The sequence below is a fragment of the Oreochromis aureus genome, linkage group 20 (genome assembly GCF_013358895.1).
Source record: "Oreochromis aureus strain Israel breed Guangdong linkage group 20, ZZ_aureus, whole genome shotgun sequence".
Taxonomy (NCBI): Eukaryota; Metazoa; Chordata; class Actinopteri; order Cichliformes; family Cichlidae; genus Oreochromis; species Oreochromis aureus.
In genome coordinates, this window is record NC_052961.1 from 7472852 (window position 1) to 7494601 (window position 21750).

General features: G+C 41.9%; 1 protein-coding gene across 4 annotated transcripts; it reads right to left on the reverse strand.

The window, feature by feature from the left end:
• Positions 1 to 2440: 2440 nt before the first annotated feature.
• nfatc2a (nuclear factor of activated T cells 2a) lies at positions 2441 to 21582 on the reverse strand. 4 transcript variants are annotated; one of them, XM_039604923.1, is made up of 10 exons: positions 21165 to 21582; positions 18482 to 19406; positions 18207 to 18375; positions 15671 to 15873; positions 15399 to 15571; positions 13598 to 13738; positions 11720 to 11775; positions 11465 to 11624; positions 10686 to 11366; positions 2441 to 4350 (listed from the first exon to the last, which is right to left on the reverse strand). In XM_039604923.1, the coding sequence occupies exons 1-10, from the start codon at positions 21220 to 21222 to the stop codon at positions 4295 to 4297; spliced, it is 2622 nt and encodes an 873-aa protein (XP_039460857.1). In that variant the 5' UTR covers positions 21223 to 21582; the 3' UTR covers positions 2441 to 4294. The 4 variants fall into 4 exon arrangements, with proteins under 4 accessions (XP_039460857.1, XP_031597843.1, XP_031597842.1 ...); XM_031741983.2 differs by lacking the exon at positions 21165 to 21582 and adding an exon at positions 19816 to 20307 and having other exon boundaries at positions 11492 to 11624; XM_031741982.2 differs by lacking the exon at positions 21165 to 21582 and adding an exon at positions 19816 to 20307 and having other exon boundaries at positions 10692 to 11366.
• Positions 21583 to 21750: the final 168 nt, after the last annotated feature.

Here is a 21750-nt window from a genome sequence, read left to right on the forward strand (position 1 = left end):
TAAAACACGTTGATGGTACACGGGAGCAAGAATACAACAAATGTGCAAAAATGTATAGACATAACTGTACTTAGGAGTTAGATACATGTAAATTAGTTGGAAGACTTAATTTTTTGTCTTGTTCATGATCTGTATCCTGATGTAACAGCCACCGACTCTTAGTTTTTTAAGCTAACACAACTATTCTGAATCAGTTTGATAGGGTTTATGCAGGAAGATAAATAATCATGTTAATTGTATTCCTTCTCATTCTCCATTCTCTGGAGTTTACTGTCCAGGCAGAGATTTGTTAGTTTTTAACTGATTAAATTAGTTATTACAGTGTGCTCAACGATCAGCTCATTTTCTAATGTAGATCTCAATACATCTTACATTTCCGCATGTTTTACAGTCTGCACAGCACACACATCTCTTACTAACCTATCACTGAGAGTCCTTGAAGCACTGATGATTTAGGCTTATGTTATGATTATAAAGTGACATCCACTGTGTATATTTCCCATGCCAAACACATCTGTAACTGTGCACTTCTAGCTAACCATAAAGAGGCTCTTTCCTGTTTGTCAAATCTATTTTTGCCCATCAGCTCTTTTATGTAATTTTCAGTCTTTTTTGTTCATCCAAGGGAAACTGAACCCCATTTAGAGCAATGTGATTCAGACTTGCATTTGTATTTCATAAGCTGCATTTGCTGCATCTGCTTTGAGCGTACTGTTTAGCTGCCAAAAATGGTTTCAGAACGGTATAACATCTTAAAATGTATTTAAAAGGCTAATTTAAGCATGCAGCTGTTTTGTCAAAGAAGCTTTTGTGAGCTGCTCATGTGTGCCCCGTTAAATTCAATTTGCAATTCTGAAATGAGTGAATTTGCCAGTTCAGTGGTTGAAAAAATACAAAGCAGGCTGTTGAAGTACTCCCATTATTCCAAAAACGGTGTACTTGAGTTCTGTACCTCAGTAACTGTCTCTTGATTCCAGTGGAGAGCTGTCAAACAGCCCCTCCTGTTTCAGAACTCCATTCACAAGTTCTTGTCTCCCTCTGCAGGACATCAGCAGAGCTCAATACTTACTTTTAGTTTTCTCTCATCTCACTAGCTGTCACTGTAATACAGGCTATAAATTGTGCATGTTATGTTTCATCATTTATAGCTGGGATACGTGATATATATACCAGATTTAATCTTTTTTAAGGTTGTTTCCCAATCTGTTTCACCTGAGTCAAAGTGAGATTATGATTAAAAGTTGGTAATTTTAATTTCTGCTAAATGGACGTAATCAACAGAATATTTGTTTAATTAAAATTAAACCATAATATTGCCAAAATGCATCATGTCTAATTATGTTCTTTATGTTTTTTATAGCATTTAAAGTTTTTCACCCACTGAACCCAATACTACGAGGAGCAGTTACTCACCTGAAGCCAAGGACACTGACTCATGTCTGAAAAAATGAGTCTTCAAAGTGTCTGCAAGAGGATAAAGCGACCTTTATTCCACACAACTGTTGCTCTGCAGCTTCCCCTGCCATATTTATTCATATTTTAACGCCATATCAATGCACCTAAACGGCCGGCTAATGAAGAAATTAGCCAGTTGTGACTTGGGCATGTTCTAAATCTGGATTTAAGTGTGGCGTTTCATTTGCAGTTAACAAAATACAAATTTTGTGCTCAGTTGGGCTTGATGGCCTTTTTGTGAGGATGATCTCAGAGCACTTTTTTTTGGGAAATAACACAAAAATGAGCTGAATGAAATGCCATGCTCATCATGTATTTCATTCTTAACCGATTTCACACAGTTAATCTGTATGCACTCCAAACTCATTACACCATAGAGTGCTAAAGGGCACATTAGTCATCCAGGCATATCTGTGCGCGAGTGGGCCGCAGACGCCTCATGCAGAGAAGCCCACGTGCTTCTTTTTCACCCATGATGATGTCATATCCAGAGACTTCCTGAACACAAGGTTCATTCACACAGCCCTCCTCCCGAAACAGGGGCCGAACACCAAACAAGCTGTCTCCATAGCAACTGCAGCCTCAGGGTAGCATGTGAGTCCCCTTCTTGTTATTATTTGTTATTTGAAGGAGGATTCAAAACTGTGTGTGTACTGTCCTCCCTCACGTGTGCCCGTGTAAATACCACATGACATTCAAAGGGTCGAGTTCTGGATATTTTCATGCCGTATAAGCTATTAGCAAACATACAGAGTCTCCGATGAATAGGACTACATCTGTCCCTGGCTCAGTACAGGAAGGGAGTAGTTGATGAGTCACTGTCTTCTTTGGGTCTATTAATTTACAATTTTCCTCTCGAAAATGAAGAGACCCATTTTAGCTTACAGGCCCAGAATATTTAAGGTTGATCAGAATCTAAACGCATGTTAAATTATTCATTCATTCCATTAATAGGAAAAGTGACACATTTAAACAAACACCATCATGTGTGGGGGGATTATTTATTGCTTCATTCAGGAATACAAAAATGGCATCAATAGGTTTTTTTTAATTATTTGATTTTATTTTTTTAGAGGCACGAAGGCTCAAACAGATTGATGACAATTCCCATCATAGAAAATCGAATAAGACAGTATTAATAACATTTCTAATATCATAGGACGTAAAATAATAAGACAGACAAAAATATAAACTACTATAGGTAAGGTTAATGAAAATCCCTTCGGATTAAAGATACATGGCAATAAAACAAAGACAACATACGTGTATTCTACAGAAAAAGGAGAAAATGATATATGACAACAAATTACTTCTCGTAACGCTTTATTTACTATTTACACAAAAGGGGAAAAAGGTGTTTCATACAAATTACATTCAAGAAATGTCAGATGCACTTGTACTGCACTGGCTCAATGAGAAATATCCTTAAATGATCAATATTAGCTTTACGAATATAGGAAAATATAGTTATTTTCTATCAAATAGGTCCACATCAAGTGCTAACTCTTGTGACTCAGGCCTACATTTTACTTTAATGTATTTTTACTGCTTTAGAGTTACACAACTGGCACTTGGTATTTAATGTACTACTGTTCACTCGGAATTACACTTAAACTTGTGCTTTTCTATTTAAGGCTAGATATATCAGCACATCGGTAATCCTGACTGTATAACTATTTTGTGCTTACATTTTCTGGCAGTTACAGAAAATAATTTCTATGCTCTTTGCATCTGCAAGCAGAATAGTTCTGAATAGACAGGCAATTAGCTCCAAGCATAATGATGGCCATTATGGTTAAATTCAAAATGCAGCTATTCACAAAACAATACACAGTTTAAACTTTGGACATTTTGTCGCCGAGTTGTTATTATGATATTAAAAAAATGAACAAAATATCAAATTAAATCAAATGATCTCACTTCAGTTTGCATGAGTGAGACTTCAGTTAGACTGTTAGCTGCAATACTGGGAAATAAAACCTCAGCTGTTGTGCATGGAAATCATTTAAAAATGAAGCACACGTCCCCATAAAGCTATCTTGGCACCTGGATATAATTGAATATATACTATATGAATAGGAAACGGTGCATTATTCACAAATAATATATAAAAATAATAATAAACATTGAAATCCCATTCTGAAAAACAGTGCATATTAGGAGATGTCACAACAGTTCATTTGTATATGCTTAAGGCAGCAGTGTGCGCTTCACAAGAAAACTGCACTTAAAATGAGATGATCAACACGTAAGCTTTGGTCAATCTTTACATGTAAAAAAAATACATACAAAAAGACAAAACACGCACTTTGTGCACAAAGGATGGAAAAAATGACCAAAAGACAAAGAACGTTGTACGTGGGATGACTTTACATTGCGACATTAACCTGTTAATGTCGTCATTTATGATAAGGCAAACCGGTGTGGCTTTATTGTCTGGACATTATGGCTATGCTGTTTGTGGACTTCAACATTTTTATGTTTTTTCTCTTTGGTTATAAACAGTGTTTCCACCTGAAAAACATCATGAACAACGTAAGGCACAATTTTCTGCTTTTCCTCAGTGGTGTTATTTGTTGGAAACCTGTCGGGTGTTGGTGGCAGACGTTACGGGTCAAATGAAATCTTCTGTTTGCCAAATGTTTATGGCAGGAAAACATCCAAAACAAACACAGCAGCCATATTTCTATCACCATGGGTAGCGAAAATAAGGAAGAGAAGGTCTGATTGGTAGTGGAAATGCGTCACCTCGATGGACTGCCCGTTAATGTCTGTCTGTTTGTTTGTCGGGGGGTGGGGGGGTAAGGGTATGCTGTCATTTCCTGCTGGAGTCCCTCCTCTATGTCTGACCTCTGGCCTGAACACCCGTCAGATCCTTTCTTATGATTTCATTCACTGTAAAGAAAAAAAATAAAGACAGCGATATCAGACAGTGACGCGATCAGTTTGACAAAGAAATTCTCAAATGGTAAGAAAACAATATCTTCCTGACAACGTAAAACAGTGACACTGATAACATTCCTATTAGAAATATTCCTCAGTGAGAAAATTTACAGTCTGACTGATATCCTGTGAAGGGCGTCGATGGAGGGTAGACAAATGCTGCATTTATATAGAGTAACCTCTAGAGGTAGCAGGCAGTTACTGCTTGTTGCTCAGCCGATTACAAGTGTGTGTAAACACACGCCGACAGCAGAGGAAGGGGGTTGAAATGGAAACTTTCATGGTGTCACAACTCTAAAAATAGGAGCACTGTGTGTGTGGGGGGACATACAAGTTGCATTCGAAATAATAATAAATATTGCGTTTCACACATAATAGGTGCAGTTGTTTATCTCTCCCAGCAGCACAGGTTTGAGTTCATGGAGTTTTGTTTTTATCTGCTGAGTAAAACAGCCAAATAGTAGAGACAAGGAAGTGTAACTACTTGCTGTATAGTCTTACTTAAACTTCCTGCCTGCTTAGGTAGCTCAGCGTTAAGAAGCTAGGAATGATGACTATGTGTAATATGTCATTGCTTCACAAATGCCACGCCGTCTGTGTTGAGCTGTGGTGTTTATCTGGCAGCCTGCTGTGTACACTCTGGCTCTCAGACATTATAGGCTGGTGCCACTGCTTCCACTATGCCCCGGGGAACTCATTAGGACGGATGAGTAATAAAAGTATTTCAAAGAGGACCAAAAAAAGCTTTTTGCCTGTGACCAAGCCATTACAGAGCATATTATGCCTGTGATTCTGTAACCATGGTAATAGCCTTCATTTTATGATTGGCCTTTTGAACTGTTAAAATGTGATTATCCACCCAGCGTAGTTCGTATAGCAGTCTGTCAGAGTTTTCTGCTAGAGTTTGTTTTTTTCATTCTTTTTTTAAAAGGATGCTTCTGATTCTGTTTGGCTTGGTATTTCTCATTAAACACAACTTAAATCAGACGTTTTATTTAGGAAATATGCCTCCTTATTCACAGGGTAAATAGAAAAACCCACTGCAGTCGTGAACCAATTAGCTTAGCTTAGAGAATGAAAGCATGCTAACCATTCTCCTAAGCTGTCAGTCATTTTTTATAAGAACCCGAACAAGGAATAATATGTTTACTTGTGTAATTTACAAGGATAGCCGACCTTCACACATGCTTTTACCTTTAGTTTCATGCCACTCAAATAAAAAACATGCTGGGTTTTTCTGGTCTGAGCGAGTGGAACTGAATATTGTAATGTACCAGAGATGTACACAGACCTTTATGTAAGAGATTAACATCAATAATAAGTTTCATCTGCATTTGACCAAATATCAACAAGAAGTTTTTGGCTTGCAGCTGTTTGTAGGAGTCTTTCCTCTGATTTTATTAACTATCTGCAGCTTCATGGGGTGCTACGGCAGCGGGATCCAGATAGTGAGACATCTGCATCTTTGTGTATGACACAACAGTCATAATTTTCATGACTTGTTATTCCTAATACACAAAATAGTATGTCGCAATATGTATTTTTTTTAAGCCATTTACTGTTACTGTTAAAGTTGGTATTTCAGTGTCTGTGAAATCAGCAAATCATACATGAACCCAATAAAATGTTTTTTATGAATGAAATATTTGAGTTATTATTGTGTTGTGGGAACCCAAGGTTAACATAAGTTGCCTTCTTCCTAACCTTACAGAAAATGACTTGCTCATGCTCATTGGGCTACATATGTAATAATTATCCATTGGCAAAAATACAAAAAAGTTGATATATATTAAGCTGCCTACGGAGGGTAGGCCACTTCACACCTACGAATATGAAATATTCAAATATGATTTTCTAACCACTGTTTGAAAAAAACCTGCCATCTTGCTTTAGATAAAGATAGATTAACTTAGAACATACACAGTTGGGCTGAACTATTTCCATCTTTAATTTACATAGTGTCAAAGCTTAGGGTGCGACTACATTTAAGCTCATGTAAAACAATATCTGACATTATCTCACCCACACAGGTGCACTTCTGAGCAGGCACAGAGCAAACCGAAGACCACAAAATACATTAGACGCCAGGAAGAGTCGTGTTATGTTTTTTGGTTTGTTTTTGGTGGAGCATCGTGTAGTTTTTAGGGGATACAAACTATAATTCTAATTCAAACTTAAAGTACCTTTAACCTTAACCCAGTCTTTGTTTCTTGTCAAAGACTTTGTTTCTCCTTTGTCTTCCTTTGTGAAAGAGCAGCTCAGCGCTGAGTGCATTTTTTCAGCCAAAGCAGCTTCTGAGACTTCCAGCAGTGCAGGAGTAGCCAAACTGGATGCCCTGCTGTCGTCACAACATCGGCCTCCCTGTTTATTTTAGTCTGTAGTGGAATTCCCTCTGACACCCAATGCCTTAAAGAAACTTTCATCTCTCCAGCAGTGCCACAGGATTTTTCCTGAGTATAAAACCAGCTTAGAGAAGCAGCAAGAGTGCCACAGAGGAGCAACATACAGTGGGGCTTTACTGATTCGAATGAAGGGTTGGCACACACTGGCCATTTGAGGCAGGCCTAGGGAACACTCAGACTAGTCTGTTCAATAGGTGAGTGTCTGGCTCCTGAGTTCTATACCAATGAGCTGGACTGTTTACCAACCAAGGTGGGAAGAGAGGGGAGAGAAAGAGAGGGAGAGAAAGGGAAACTCTGTACAGTAGCTGACTCAGTTGCCTGCTGTGAGCTGGAATGTGTGTGTTTGTGCATCTGCAAGTATCTGCATGTTCATACAGTGTACATGTTTGAACATACACTATTTTTAATATTTTTTCATATGACTGGATCTATTTAAATGAACTCTTATTTCACTGCGATGACACTGTGAAGCTAAAAACACATACACCGAAAATAGAAAGTGGAGGGAGTGGACTGACATCTAGCTGCTAATCTAGCTGCAGTTCTGGTGTGTCAGCACTTCGAGGGACAATCTTGCATTTTGAAACAAAGCTCATACACACAGAGTGAATAACCTGCTCACGAATGTTATTGTTATTTTTTGACGCTGGCTATGAAGGGACTGATTTCAATCTGATTTGCATGAAAACATTTTCTCCATAATTCATTTTCTGTTCCTATGAGAGTCCAACTGTCAGATTGAGCCTTAAGTTTTTGGTTTAATATACTTTGTTGCACATTAGCATTCTGCTCAGGAGCAGACTGAATGAAAATACATTACTTTTTTTCTCCCTCCTTTGTTACTAAAAACATTTGCATTGCTGTGTTCGTACTGCACACAGTGCAGACTGCAGATTTTCAGCACCTGAAAGACAAAACAAACAGAGGTTGCTTTGTCTTTCAGGTGCTGATGCAGCAGTTGGAGGCCCAGCATGTCTGTTAGAGTCATCCTAGACAGCATGTCTTTTGTACCGTCTTCCTTCAGCCGCCCCTCCCTGAGCCTGGTTCTGCTGGAGGTTTCTTCCTGTTAAAAGGGAGTTTTTCCTTCCCACTGTCGCCAAAGTGCTTGCTCATTGGGGGCCATATGATTGCTTGGTTACTCTCTGTATGTGTTATTGTAAGGTCTACCTTTCAATATAAAGCGCCTTGAGGCGTCTACTGTTATGATTTGGCACTGTATAAATAAAATTGAATTGAATAGACCTTTGTCACCTCCCACCCCTTTTTCCTCTCTTTTTCTGTCCCTTTTTCTATTCCTCCGCCACCTTCTCCTTACTTTAGCCAACCTGGCCTTCCCCCCATATCTGCTCCAGCATAATACCCACTCTGATATTAATGCAAATAATAAAATAAAATAAAATAAATAAACAGAGAGTCTATAGTGCTCCTCTTGGCAAAGCAGATGTGTTTGGCATAACAAAGTATTAAGATCATGATTCTGCTTGCTGAAACTGCCGGACAGGACAGGTTTAAAAAAAAAAGAAACAATTTGCATCACCGTATTCGTATTGCACACGGTGCAGACTGCAGATAAAGCTGTATCATGTAGTATAATCGCATCTGGAAGAGCGCGATTGAGTCTTTAAGTCTTTCAAATGAGATGTAAGCGAGCTGAGACTAATGCACGTCCACCAGGCTGTTGCTATGTGCTTTATCTTTCCTGCGCTGAGCTCTACCTGCTGGAACAATTTCACCTGCTCCACTGCCTCCGGGCTTTATTCCACACCCACCAAATCTGTCACTTTCAGCCTTTGTATGCTGTGCCAGTTGTTCTATTTTTGCTTTCACAAACTATATGACATGTAGTAACTGATGGCGGTGATTCTTGACCTTTGTGCTTCATAACAAGGCAGGCTCTGACAGGCATCTTTCACCAAGTTGACTAGATAATGTAAATAAATACCAGTCAACAGAAGCACGGTCACGTCTGAATACCAGCAGAGGGCACAGGAACTTTTCGAAGGGCATAAAAATTCAAGCCCTCTGCGTGAGAGAAATTAGAAGCCACACTTTGTAAGAGAACAAATAGCGGGTTTTCATTTAACACTCGTCTCTGGAGTTGACACACTTTAAAGTCCCTCAGAGATGTGACAGTTACGGACCACAACAGTGTGACGATACCAGGATGTGGCATCACCTCTTTTTCAAAAATGACTATAGACTTTAACACATGGCTTGATGAGTAATGTTGACAATCTCACTTTGGGCTATAAAACACTTGTTCACCTAACTTAAATGAGTGTTATGCGGTCAGGATCAAACTTCAGCAACCTTCCACTCAAACTGGAAGGGATTTTTTCAGCCTCACCTATCTTCTCACCCCCTAAAAATGTTTTGACTCTTGGGTAATCCCCCTCTTTTTCTCACTAAATAGCAATGATGGCATGCGTAGGTGGCCTGTCATCTGTTGGGAGTGATAAGACAATGGCAGAGCTATCGAGCTGCAAATGCTAACATAAGGTTAATAAGGTTTTTACATTCAGGAATGGTGTGAACTTATAGAACTGCCATGATCATATTGAAAGTTTTAAAATGACTTGACGCTCAGATTAATAGAAGACAGCTATTTAATCCCAGGAACTGCAAGTAGTTTTCATGAGATAAAGGGTTAAAGTTAAACTCAAGCAGGGGCACCTGGGGAAATGACTGACCGTCATCAGCTTTTGATGATGGGAGGATGAAAGAGGGCCCCAGTTTGACCATTTCTCTAACTCCTTGTTAATTCACCAGCTCACAGCCCTGTTGCTGTTTACTGTGGAGGAAAATCCTGCAAGTTCCATCCAAAAAACACAAATTCCATTGCTAGCCTTTTTTCTTCGTTTCATTTTTTCCATTGAAGCACGCACATGTACAAACACACACAGCTCCTTCCCTTTTCCTGCGAACTACCCTCCACCCTCCTGCTATCTTACAGGGATCAGGCTGGATCTCTGGAGGACAGCAGCTGCAAATAGGAATTTCTTGTGCCAGATTGGCAGAATCCCGTGGTCGGAAAAAACCTAAACCTCTGGTGGGCTCCCCGACAGAATCGAGGGGCATAGGGCCAAGGAGAAATCCTGGCCAACTATAACAAACAAAAAGGCTTTCCCCAGTTCTCCCAGGCAGCACGTTCCACTGTTTGACAATGGTTGCCATGGAAGTTGTTTTTCACTTCATAACAGTGTCAACATGTCCAGGCGGTCAGCAGAGTGACACTTTTTTCTCCCTCTCGCCCTGTCTTTAATGCATGAAAAAGCTCATTTCCTGATGTTTGCCAGTGCCAGATGAACCCCTACGACCAGCAGAATGAGCATTTTTGAATGGAGCAGAGCACTGACGAGCAAAGTCTAACTTTAAAAACCACCCGGCTGACAAAAACCAAAGGTAAGAAAAATATTGCACCGCTTTCAGAGCGGCTTGTTTTATTTTAAAAGACAGCACGGTTTGGAGAAATTCTAAGGAAGAGGTATAACCTCATGCCTGCTGCTGGATGTGGCCTGACATTAATTCTGTCAGAGGGTAGTGAGGTTGACAAGCACAAGTATAAACATATGACTCACAATCCCTGTTATTTCCACCTTGAATGGAACATAACTGCACCTCCCGGCAAGGATTGTTTTAACAGTGCGAGTTTGTTCTGCTGGCTTTGTTCAGAGGAATACTATAGCACACAGACTGGACGAGGATATGTGAAAAGGAGACACTGTAAATATCCTTGAATTGTTCTTGGGAAAAGTCATATCTTTGTTAGTGGGTCTTATCAAATCGGAACTGCACCTATCCATCACATTGTCTGGCCCTGAATCTGCAGACTCAGACACAAGCTGCAATTGACCAATCACACTGAGTATAAAAGCATTAACTTACACTCACCATCATCTAGGTAGGCCTGGTCCAAATTCTCTTCCTTGACCGTCACTCGTCTCTGTCCATCTCCCGAAGTGTCCATCTGCCCCGTCCCAGCTGGAGTTCTGCCTTTCTGCTGCTGAATCACGGTGGGGTAGTGCTGCGGGTGGGTTACTGCTACCTGGGGGGGTGTGGGTGAGTGGGTGGCAGCTGCCTGTGGGGAATAGCTATCGCAGTATATGATCTGCTGGTTGTCAGGTTGAGGCGCAGTAAGGGGTTGAGGTTCACCCGCACGGATCAGGTGGTGGTTGGTGGGAGAGAACTGGATGATAGAGGGGTGTTGACCTGCATTGATTGGCCCCACAGACTGAGCCGGGGAGCCTGTGTGGACCAGGACCGACCTGTGGGGGTCGGGCATCATCCCTCCGGTCTGCCACATAGCAGGGCTGCCACTCAGACTCTTGCCTCCACGTGAGTACACGATGGCCGGGCTCTGCTGCTGGAAACGTGCATCCTGGTTTGGAAGGCTGGAGCTGAGGCGCTGGCAGGGAGCCATGCCAGAGACCAGGCCATTGTCTGGGTGGAGAATGCCACGTGGGTTATGGTAGTAGGAATGAGGGGATAAGCCCAAGATTTGAGGCATGGCAAAGCCCATGCGCTCTGCTTCATACTCATCTATAGGCTCTGTCTTAATAGATGGAGCTGAGGAGGGAAAAACATGAGTAAGATGGCTGTGAACAATACCACGAAAATCATTTACATGTAATTCTTTAAAAACACAGTGTGTGAAATAAGCATACCAAAAAGAGGCTGAGCAGCATTCTTACATGCCAGTGGTGTGTAGGTGAAATGCTGAGGCTGGCTGCGCTTTCTTTTGCCGTTGATGACGTAGAAGTTTACTTTGACAGGATGGCAGACAGATGCATCCCGGTAGGGCGGCACCTCCACAAACAGCATACTCTACAAGACAATGCTCTATTATGTACTGAAAGTGATTCATTTATTTGAACTAATGGATGGATATCCAGAATTTAAGTGTCATGTTTAACACATACAGGTTGGCTTTTGTCTTTATCCACCGTTGCTTCCATTTCCCAGATTTGCTGCCCATCTAGAAGGAAGGAAAGAGAAAGCGAAAACCTAATTACACTTAAGAAAATGTGGTAATTAATTCTACAGGGTAAGTGAGGTTGATCGCTTCCAGATGTACTTGACAACGTGTAAATTTGGAGACCGGTGAAACTAAAACGATTAAGAAATTGCTTTTCTTTCTTTTTCAAGTTTTGCTTATTTTATTTCACCAATTCAAGCGCAGGGACGTGCATTACTAGACAAATCTACTGTATGTCCCCACGAGTCCCATTTGAGTTGCAGTTCATGTCGACAGAAAAAGCATCTTTGTGCTTGGAGATGATATCACTTTTGAAACCACTTCCTCTTACCCCACAAAGCACACCCAACGATAGAGGATCGGTAGGTTTACCCCAAACACACATACAGCCTTTCATTGTTCAGAAAGACGTGTGACTTTTGAATGTCCTGAGCTGACTAAATAGTAACGTAACAAAGTAAAACACAATAGTACCTTGGATTATATCTATGGCAGTAAAGGTTTACGTTATCTCACACTTCATCAGATTTAAGTGCAGCTGTCATTTATGTGCAAAAGTTGAAAACAACATGTGCCTGCGAACGTAAACTCCACATGCCCCAACACATGACAGGACATGTGCTGCAGCAAGGTCTGTTTGAATGTTAGTGCAGTTGGGAAACCCTCTGTCAGATTGTGAATTAATAACACATGGCTAAAATGAGTCAGCAGGAGAAAAGGGGGATTCCAAGCATGTTGCCAACTTTTTTTCTTAGCTTTATTTTTATGATCAACTTTCTCCACTGCTACAAAACGTGACCATTTCTGCTTTCTTGGCATTTCTATTTGTTTGCATTTTGTTGCAATTCTACTCCAAGGGATACCCCTGACTGCGTGTACTTTTGGAGATAATTGCATGTGGAGGGGGGGAAAGGGGGCAAGGAATGGAGCTGGAAACAGAGAAAGAAAATTTACTTGGACAGAGAAGCTTTCCTTCGCTCCGTACAGCTCTCCCTGTCCAAGCACAGGAGTCAGGGGAGCTCCAGCCAATAGCAGCTGAGGGATTCGGAGGTATTTCACAGCCTCACTGGTCCAGAACTTTGTGTCATACACAAACTCTTCAAAACATCGGCAACCCCTCTTTGTAAGACCTCTTTTTCCATCTCTGTATTACTATCCATTGCTGTTGTTTCATAACACAGCAGCAGGGAACCCCGAAGAAGAAGAAGAAGGAGGAGAGGAGGGGAAGCACCTGCGATGTGCATGTCCAAGTTTTATTTTAGGTAGCCTGTAGATTAAATCAAAATAAGGGAAACCCAGAACAACAGAACTTCTGACCTTTGACCTAAGACAAGAACCATAAAAGCTCCCAATCATAGTACAAATGCTTCAGTCTGGCGTAAGAATGTCAGAAGACAAGAAATATTACTGCACTTCCTCGCTGCTAAAAATAAATCCTTTTGTTCCGTCCATTTGTTTCAACAAATAAAATAAACTTTTATATGACACCATTGATCAAATAACAAGAGGCCCGAGTGACTGATAAGACATGGAGGTGAGGGAGAAAAGGTCAAAAGGAAGTCAGGCAGCAGCGTTATCCTTCAGATCATGCAAATAATTCACGCGGATCCATCTATTAAATGAAAGCGAAGACACGTAACAGCTATGACCTCGTGCACAGACACGGCCAATTATGACTCAGTTGTCTTTTGTGGTGTGTTGTTACTGTGACACAACGTTGTGCAATACTGGAATTGTCAAATCGACAGACGCCACAAAGATTTTATGAATTCAGTCACTGATTTGGTTTGAAAGCAAAGCGTGTTTTTGGAATGCTGCTTACCCTGTGTTTTCTCCATAAAAATGACCTTGGAATCGGAGCTGAAGTTCTGCCCAGTCAGGATCATCTGCTGGCCACCCAGAACAGAGCAGCTGTCCATGTCCTGCTTCTCAACCATGGGAAGCTCGTGAGCCGAACGCTGAGCTGCAGGGACACACAAAAGGGTGGCGTGTAACATTTACTGCCTTTCTACTGGTGTCACTTTCTCCAGTGTGTGGATTTTCGGTTTTTCTTTGTTTTATACTGAACATCTTTGATTTCTATGCTGTTACTTGGATGCTATGCAGCAGGTATTGGCAGTTTTCCCCAGCTCTGACATATCACAGACTACATAACCAATTTTTAGTCATAGCCCAATACTGCAGAAAAGAAAAGAAAAAAAGCACGTAACAGATGATCTGAAAGTTCACGATTGATTTCTCACAAATGCAAAACTACTCATTACCAAGAAGTGACAGTGTTTGGCACTAAACATTTGATGCTGAGTCATTCAACAATCTCACCCAATGCTTTCGGTTTTAATCAGCCGAAGCTTAAAAATCAAATCACAACCTACAAGAGCTAACGGGAGGTGTTGCTGTCTGAGCCCATTTACAATCAAGTACCGTACAGACACAAAGAACAAAATAAAACTAACACCTAAAAGAATGATGCAACATTTAAAAACTGTAAATGTGCTGTGCAGTCAAATCATTAAATCAGACAAATATTTCCAGTTGATTGAAATACGAGAACTGAATTGAACGTTTAGATGAGGCCGATACAAAAATGCATACAATACTCAAACGTGCGGAAAGAAATACACCGGCTTAACTGGAAATGGACGTGTTATGTAATATGTTTATGTTAAAGGGAAACAGATATTATTCCCGTAGCCATCAGCTTTGTATTCATTTATTTTATTTTGTTTTTAAAACAAGACAGTTCCTCACTGGTGCCCTATTATCATCAGTTCAGCCGGATCTCCTGTTCAGCTGATTCTCCACATTTACTGATGGGAACTGAGCTACTGACAAACACGCCGCTGACCTTTAAATCGGCCGGTTCAACCTACTACACTGCAAAAGGATAGAACAAAGAGGATGACACAAGCAGGTGCCTCATCTCCTCAAACACCCCATCACTGAACCTCTGCTTAACAATACGCCTGACAGATGCAGCACAGGTGTTACTGTGCGCAGCTTTACGCTCGATTGGTTTTCACATACAATGATTTTTCAGAAATTCACCTTTTAAAAAAAAAAGAGGTAGTAACTGTTGTTTCTCCCTATCTGTGATCGGCGAGCAGATGGAAAACAATACTTACAGCATAATATTGTATTCTGCATCATGACTTTTTACAATGACAGGAGCATATTGCACGCAGATGGTGCAACACTTGACCGGGGTGTTGATTAAAGCCAGATAAAGGCGCTTCTTGTTTGAGTTTTGATTACACCAGGTGCTTTAATAACACTGTGTACACATTCGCTGATGTACCCAAACACAGACTTTACTACTGTGCACATACAAACAGGTACACAGACACTGACACATGCTGTGCCCACCAACTGGATGGAAGCCCTGGTAGCATAAAGAGGTCTTTCATACTATCAGGCTAGCTCCAGACTCATTTGAATGTGGGTTCCTTTTTTTATGTTTGTTTTGTATGAAGTTTTGTTAACTCTTGAAAAGCAGTTTGACCTCAATGGGAAGCGCGCATGCTGAAATTCATAAAGCTCAGGGTCTATCAGGGTGATATTAATAGTTACAATAACGCAAAAATAAAACATATTGTTAAATGTAATTATGTGCAGCTACTTACAGCACTCAATGGGATGTGAGGCCACCTGGAGAGAGACGTGCTGTCCTCCGGGCTGAGGTATGTGCACGCGAAACACAAGTCGAACTCTGGTGTTTTTCCGACCGACGTCCGTCTCGCCCTTCCTCAGCTCGATGTCGGCGTTCCTGAGCTTCAGGATCCCAGCACAGTCGATGCTGTGGCGAGAACGAAATGTTTATAAGGTTAATATTTAAAACATTTGACTGCGAAAAGACAGATCCGGGGTTTAAAAGTGGACACTATGCTTATCTCACATTGCTTTCATGTTGTTCTTTGGTTCCAGCGGGATCTCAAGGACTTTGGTGCCGTTGATAATCTTTTCGAAGCTGGTGGTCGTAACTGTTTTGCCAGTGATGCGGTGGACTTGGTAAAAGGCATGAGGCTTGAGGATGCGCTCGTCAGCTGTACCGATAAAAATCTGCAGGCCAAGTGGCTCCTTGCCTCTATAGCCATGTAACTGTAAACACAGAAATAGCACTCAGTCATTTTCTTTTCTTTTTTTAACTTAAAGCATCCTCTGGAAAGCAAGGAAGCAGAGATACAGTAGGAAGGAAATATTTCAGTCACGTTTAACTGGTTGTGCTTCTCCATAGCCGCTTTCTCTAACTCTGCATTTCCAGATGTTGTTCCCCCCCCAGTGATGGCAAATCTGTGTCAGACCCACGTGCAAACACATGAGTCTTTTTTCTGCAGCCTTGAACGGAAGCCAGCAGAGAGCTCAAATCCTACGGCCTTGTACACGTTCTTTCCGATGGGATGAAGGATTAAGCGGGGATTCTATCTTTTAAAGTTTAGCTGAAATGACAAGTACCATATTGATTAAACCGTGAACACAGAAAGACCGAGATGCTACTTTTAACCTGTGACTGCCTCCTAAGGAAACCTGCAAAAACCACAAAGCATCAACTTGCATCTAAATGCTGTTTTTATGCAAACTGTGTAGTGCATAACCTTTATCATAGAGCACAACCATGAATTGGATTCTGGGTAATGGAAAAAAAAAGGCTTCGGGTCCCTCTGCCATTAGCCTGCAACACGCAAAGTTAATTTAAAGTTGTTTCGCAACATAATTTCCATTCAGAAGAGATCCGTTTAACTGCGGTCAGGGAAAAAAAATCAACTTGTTTGAAGAAATTATCATCTTAGTGGATGCAACTGTCAGGCTTGACAGCAGCTGCTCAGTGTGAACAGAAGCTATGGCAACATGAATGAGCATGCTCCCCTCCAAACAGAAGGAAGCTGACTGCAAACACTCAAAAGGCCATGTGAGCAGCCGGCCAGTTGTCATGGCATTGGCAGGACCCGTGAGTCATGACAGAGCGCAGTGTAGGAAAAGTAAAGTGGAGGGCAAGAAGCTTAGAGAGAGGCAAAGAGAAGAAGAGAAGGAGGGAGGGGGGACACAGAGAGTGAAAGAAGGGCAGAGGAAGGGAAAGACGAGGTGAAGGAGTACAACCGTGGCTAGCCAGGCCTGACCATCTGATTGGCCGGGCGAAGCAGGCAGAACTGACCTCAGGGTGAGGCCTTTGGGGGTGGGCATAAAATGGAAAAGAAGCATTAGAAACTTAATTTCCACAAAGTCCCCACAGTCACAGACAAATACAGCGCTGAAATGTTGCCACAGTAACACAAAGAAAAGGAAGTTGTATCTATTTATGGACACCAGCTGTAACTGTGTCAAAGCTAATTTTAAAGTGGATATTTGAATTTTATTTTGTGACTAGAGAGAAACTAAAATATTAGCATTTTTCATTTTCATCTGCAGTCATTACAACCACAGGCCGTATTCAGTTTCTACACATAGGGGCTGAACACTTCGATACTTTAACACAGCTAACACAAGAACCACACAGTCAAAACCTCTTACACAGAGCGTAAGAGGAAGTCAGAACAGCACAAGAACAAATATGTACATGTGGTTAAAACCATAAGGCGAAGGTGCACTATTGCAGACTATTTTAAGCTTTAACACCAAAAAGAAAAAAAATCTGAGTGTTAGAGTTGATGAGTGACCCGAGGGTTGTCCTGAGTGTACACCCTGGTTTCAATCTGTCATTTGTCTAGGGTTACAGCGGCTATTTCGATTTGTTTTAGAAAGTGAAAAAAAAAATGGAGGTGCCATGACAGTAGCCACAATAACTAACACAGAGTCATTTTCATACAGCTGGCCCCGGGCAACAATACCACCACTACCGCCGAGTGTATAATGAGTAGGAAATACTATTACACGCAAGCCCTCCCACCAGGGTTGCCTGAGGCTCTCAAGCTGGACAGCTAATTTAAAGGGGAACTGTTACTAGTTTCCTTATTCTTTACTTTGCTGTTGTGTATACTGTCACAGCGGTGGACGATAACAGAATTCAGAGTGCTCTAAAAACTGTTCTAGGCACTTTTTTTCTATGCTTGGTTCTGTATTATGTCAGTTAAACGTACACATGTAATATAACGATTTGAGGCACACAGCTCTGTCTGTGAACACAGACTCTCCACCCATGTTTAAACCTCCTGTTTACAAGGGTCAGCCAATCGGAAGAAAGTTGGCAAACCAGTATAAGAAAAATAAGGATTAGGTTTAGCTGTGAATCATTAGACTACTGAAGTAGAGCCCAAAATATGGGAATGGAAATAACTATGAATGTGCACTTTTATGAATAACCCTGACAACATGACTTCATATGGTTATTCACCAAAGTAAAAAACAGATTTATTCATATTTACTGATTTAGTACTTGAATATAAATCATAGGCTTAAGAATTTTACTTCATTTTTTATAATGATGCTTTTGGCCATACCTGCACAACAGGATGTCCTCCCGTGGGGGCTTTGACTGCACCCCTGCTTCCTTCTGTTTCATAGTGAGCTCTGTGATGTGGTTTAGGCTGCACATCAATGTGCAGTTCATACTGGTCGGTGCGACTAGGAATCGGCCATTCCAACGGTGGGAGAGAAGCCACGGGGATGCTGCAAAATATAAATTATTCATAAAATTATAGAATTATTTCATAAAGAAACACACGTGGAGAGTGGGAGCTTATCAGAGTGAAGCCTCACTTGATTGCCAGTTTACCTGCAGAGGCTGGAAACCAAAGGCTTGGGCCAGATTGAAGGAATAACAAAGAAAGGCTCTGCAGCAGGTTTGGTCTTTATGTCCTGATCACAGGACACCATGTAGTTCCCATCTCCATGATTCTCTGGATACAGAGTGTAAACCTGGTTGGATGTCTTGACTATTTTAGTGGGAACCAGGTTTGGATGATTGGTGCCAAAACCATTCATGGCATCAGTAAGGCTGGTGTGTGTATAGTGGGCGCCTATGTTGTGATCTTCATGGCCGTTATTGGGGGAAGGACTGCGGGACCGGTGCCCAGGGATTAATCCTGGGTTTCTGTACATGTCGTAGGTGCGTTTTCCCTGTGGGGAGGTGGAGCGAGAGCCTGGTCTTGGTGAGGGAGAACGGGGTCCGAGGCCGTCGTCACCTTGGCTGGTGCGAGGAGAGGTGCCTGGGGAGGTACGAGGGGAGCCAGTGTGGATGTTCTGCAATCGAGGGCAGAGGTCTCCAGGGTTCTGCCCACTGCTTGGGGAGACGCAAGGTGACGCCCAGGGAGAATAGTTCTCGGTCGAGTGCCAGCTGGTGGAGGAATTGCTGCTGGCAGGACTCAGGCACTGGGGCTCACGGTAGGCAAGGTTTTCATGGCCCGGGACAGTAAGGGTAGGTCTGGGGCTAATGTTTAGATGGTGGTTCTGCAGAGAGTCCCGACCATGACTGTAGTGCTCACGTGAGGGGGTGATTTCAATGCGAGGGCTCAAGGCTGCAGGTCGGGTACTGTCCAGGTAGTTTCTGGCTTCCTGGTTCTCGTATCCTGTGAGAACTTCGGTGTGCTCGCTGTAGGCGGGGCTGCAGGACTTGATACCATAGGGTAGGGTCTCCTCCAAGGGGAAAGCCTGCTCAGATTCAGGACTGAAGACTTTTGGGGGTCCAAGGTTGGAGTCATCTGCACGGAACCAAATTTGTAAATTCATTACAATGCACACATTTGACAGAGAAACGGGCATATTTTAAAATAGCATACTTTGTTTTTAAAGAAAAGCTCATGTTTGTCGTTACCAATATCACTCAATGAGTGAATCCATCTTAATCAAAGACTTGTTTCTTTCTTTTTAAAAACAACACAGGTTATTTTTAGCTCAAGTATACATTTATCAGCTGAAATATTGACATTTTTTCACATGGCTACGCGTCAGAATAGTCATTGCGAAGTATGTCAACTTTACTTCCTCATTTTTTATTTCATTCACATTAAGCAACTTTAAAGGCCTCACTAGTGGTCAACACACAGCACAGAGAGAGAAAGAGAAAGGCAAGCCAACTCATGTTGTCAAAAAGAAAAGTCTCGGACAAACCTTGGTGCCCCCCTGCAAAGTCACTGCACGGCGGCTCATATTCAAACAGGTACTCAAACTGCAAATCCTCATCGGGGCAGCTGACTCGACTGAGCTCTTCCACCAAATCTTTTTCGTCGTAAAAGGAGGTCATCTGTATAATTTTTTTCCTAACTGCTCCTCTGAGTTCACACGAAGCGGCAGGGACGTGGACGGCGAATTGCGGTGTAGATGTGGATTTGGGGAACCTGTTGTCAATTCATGCATCGGTGAGCAGCAGAAGGTGAAGCGCACACGTTTCCTGTTCAGTTCGCCGCGGTTATTTTCGTACGGAGGCGGGTCTATTTACACACTGAATACAAACTCTTCATGTTCATCCCCGAGAGTCCGATCACGCCTTCCCTCTATGCTGATGCGTCAAACAACAAAAAGCGCAAGTGCAGTTTGGACGTGAATTAACTGCTCAGATCAAACAGAATACTGATTTGACGGGCTACACAGCCTGTTGCTGCCCCCGGGTGTTTGACATGGTGACATAGCAGGGTGCCGACTATGTTCGTCACCTGTCAAACTGAGTTGCCATTAAAACGCGGTTGTGCATCGCCTTTGCGTGGATTTAGATTAAAGAGGATAGATGGCTGAAAATAGAAACGTTTATTTTATCTGATGCATTATCTCGTCAAACAATAAATCCTGTCTCGGACTGGATTTCGTAGTGACGTGCTGTTTTATTGTCACTGAAAACCCACGGGTTCTCCTGAGGGTATCCCCGGATTTACGCACGACGCAGCACACATACCAGGGCGTTCCTCACACCGGTAGCATGTGCTCTGTCAGCAAAAAGCTAAACAACGGCAGTAAACTTTAATTTTTCTGATCTCGTTGGTGGTGTTATATAGAAATCACAACTTTATTAAATCGTTTATTATAGGCTTATTTGTTTAAATCACTGATCAAGACGGAAGGTGTATATCCCTATCAGAGAAGACGATAGCATCTTACAGTTTTCATTAACTGATGAGAGCATTTATGCGTAAAATTCAATCTCTGCATGAGCCTATCAGTCTTAGCTACGTTGCATTTGGTAGACTTGTACAGAGTGCCCTTCTTTCTCCCGATCGGCATCGTGCAATCAAACAAGTAATTCTTAATGGCAATCAAAACTTTGTAGGCGATCGTGATTTCAAAAACACGCGCTGTATGCTGATTTAAAGCGCCAAACATCAACATCCCAGCTGTCTCCAAAATGTTAGACAGACATCCGACAAATGACTGCAGCATTTTAGGCATAAACACACTAGTTAACAATAGTCTATAAATTAAAAATCAAATGGGTTGATTACCAGATAATCACAACACTTCAGCAGTACCTTGATCCATCGACCTCATGGTGTGGTACTGTGCCAGCCTCCAAGTCTCTCTGAACATCTGGATACAAAAAAACTGCAAACAGAAATGTAAAAAAAAAGAAAAAAAGAAAAGAAAAAAGAAAGATATATCTGGAAAAACTAGTGTCCTCTAATAACCATAGCAGAAGAAACGCTCTTCGGTTAAAATGCTGAAAGCGGAGTAAAACAGGAAAGAAAAACTCTGTAGACGTTCAAGTTAAGGCTGCGACACGGCAGCTGCGCGCAAACTCCTTTTCTGTTCAAAAACATGCGGCCGCATCAGCTCCAGCAGTGGCTCTGGTATGAAGCCCCTCTTCCTAGAGCTCTATAAGGATTACTTGAGTATCGAGAGCGGCTTCCTTCCCCGCTCTGGGTGTTTATAATGGTCCAATGCTGTAAAATAACGGGATTCCCTCAGTGTTTCCTCCTGTTTGTGCGCCTTTGCCATGGAAACCTGGAGCTGGTCCATGTCGGAGACTCAGGGCTTTCCTGCAAAGCCCCACACTCAGGAATCCATGACGTCTCCAGCTCCTGCGCCAAGGCATTTCTGCGGTTCTCTCAGACAGTA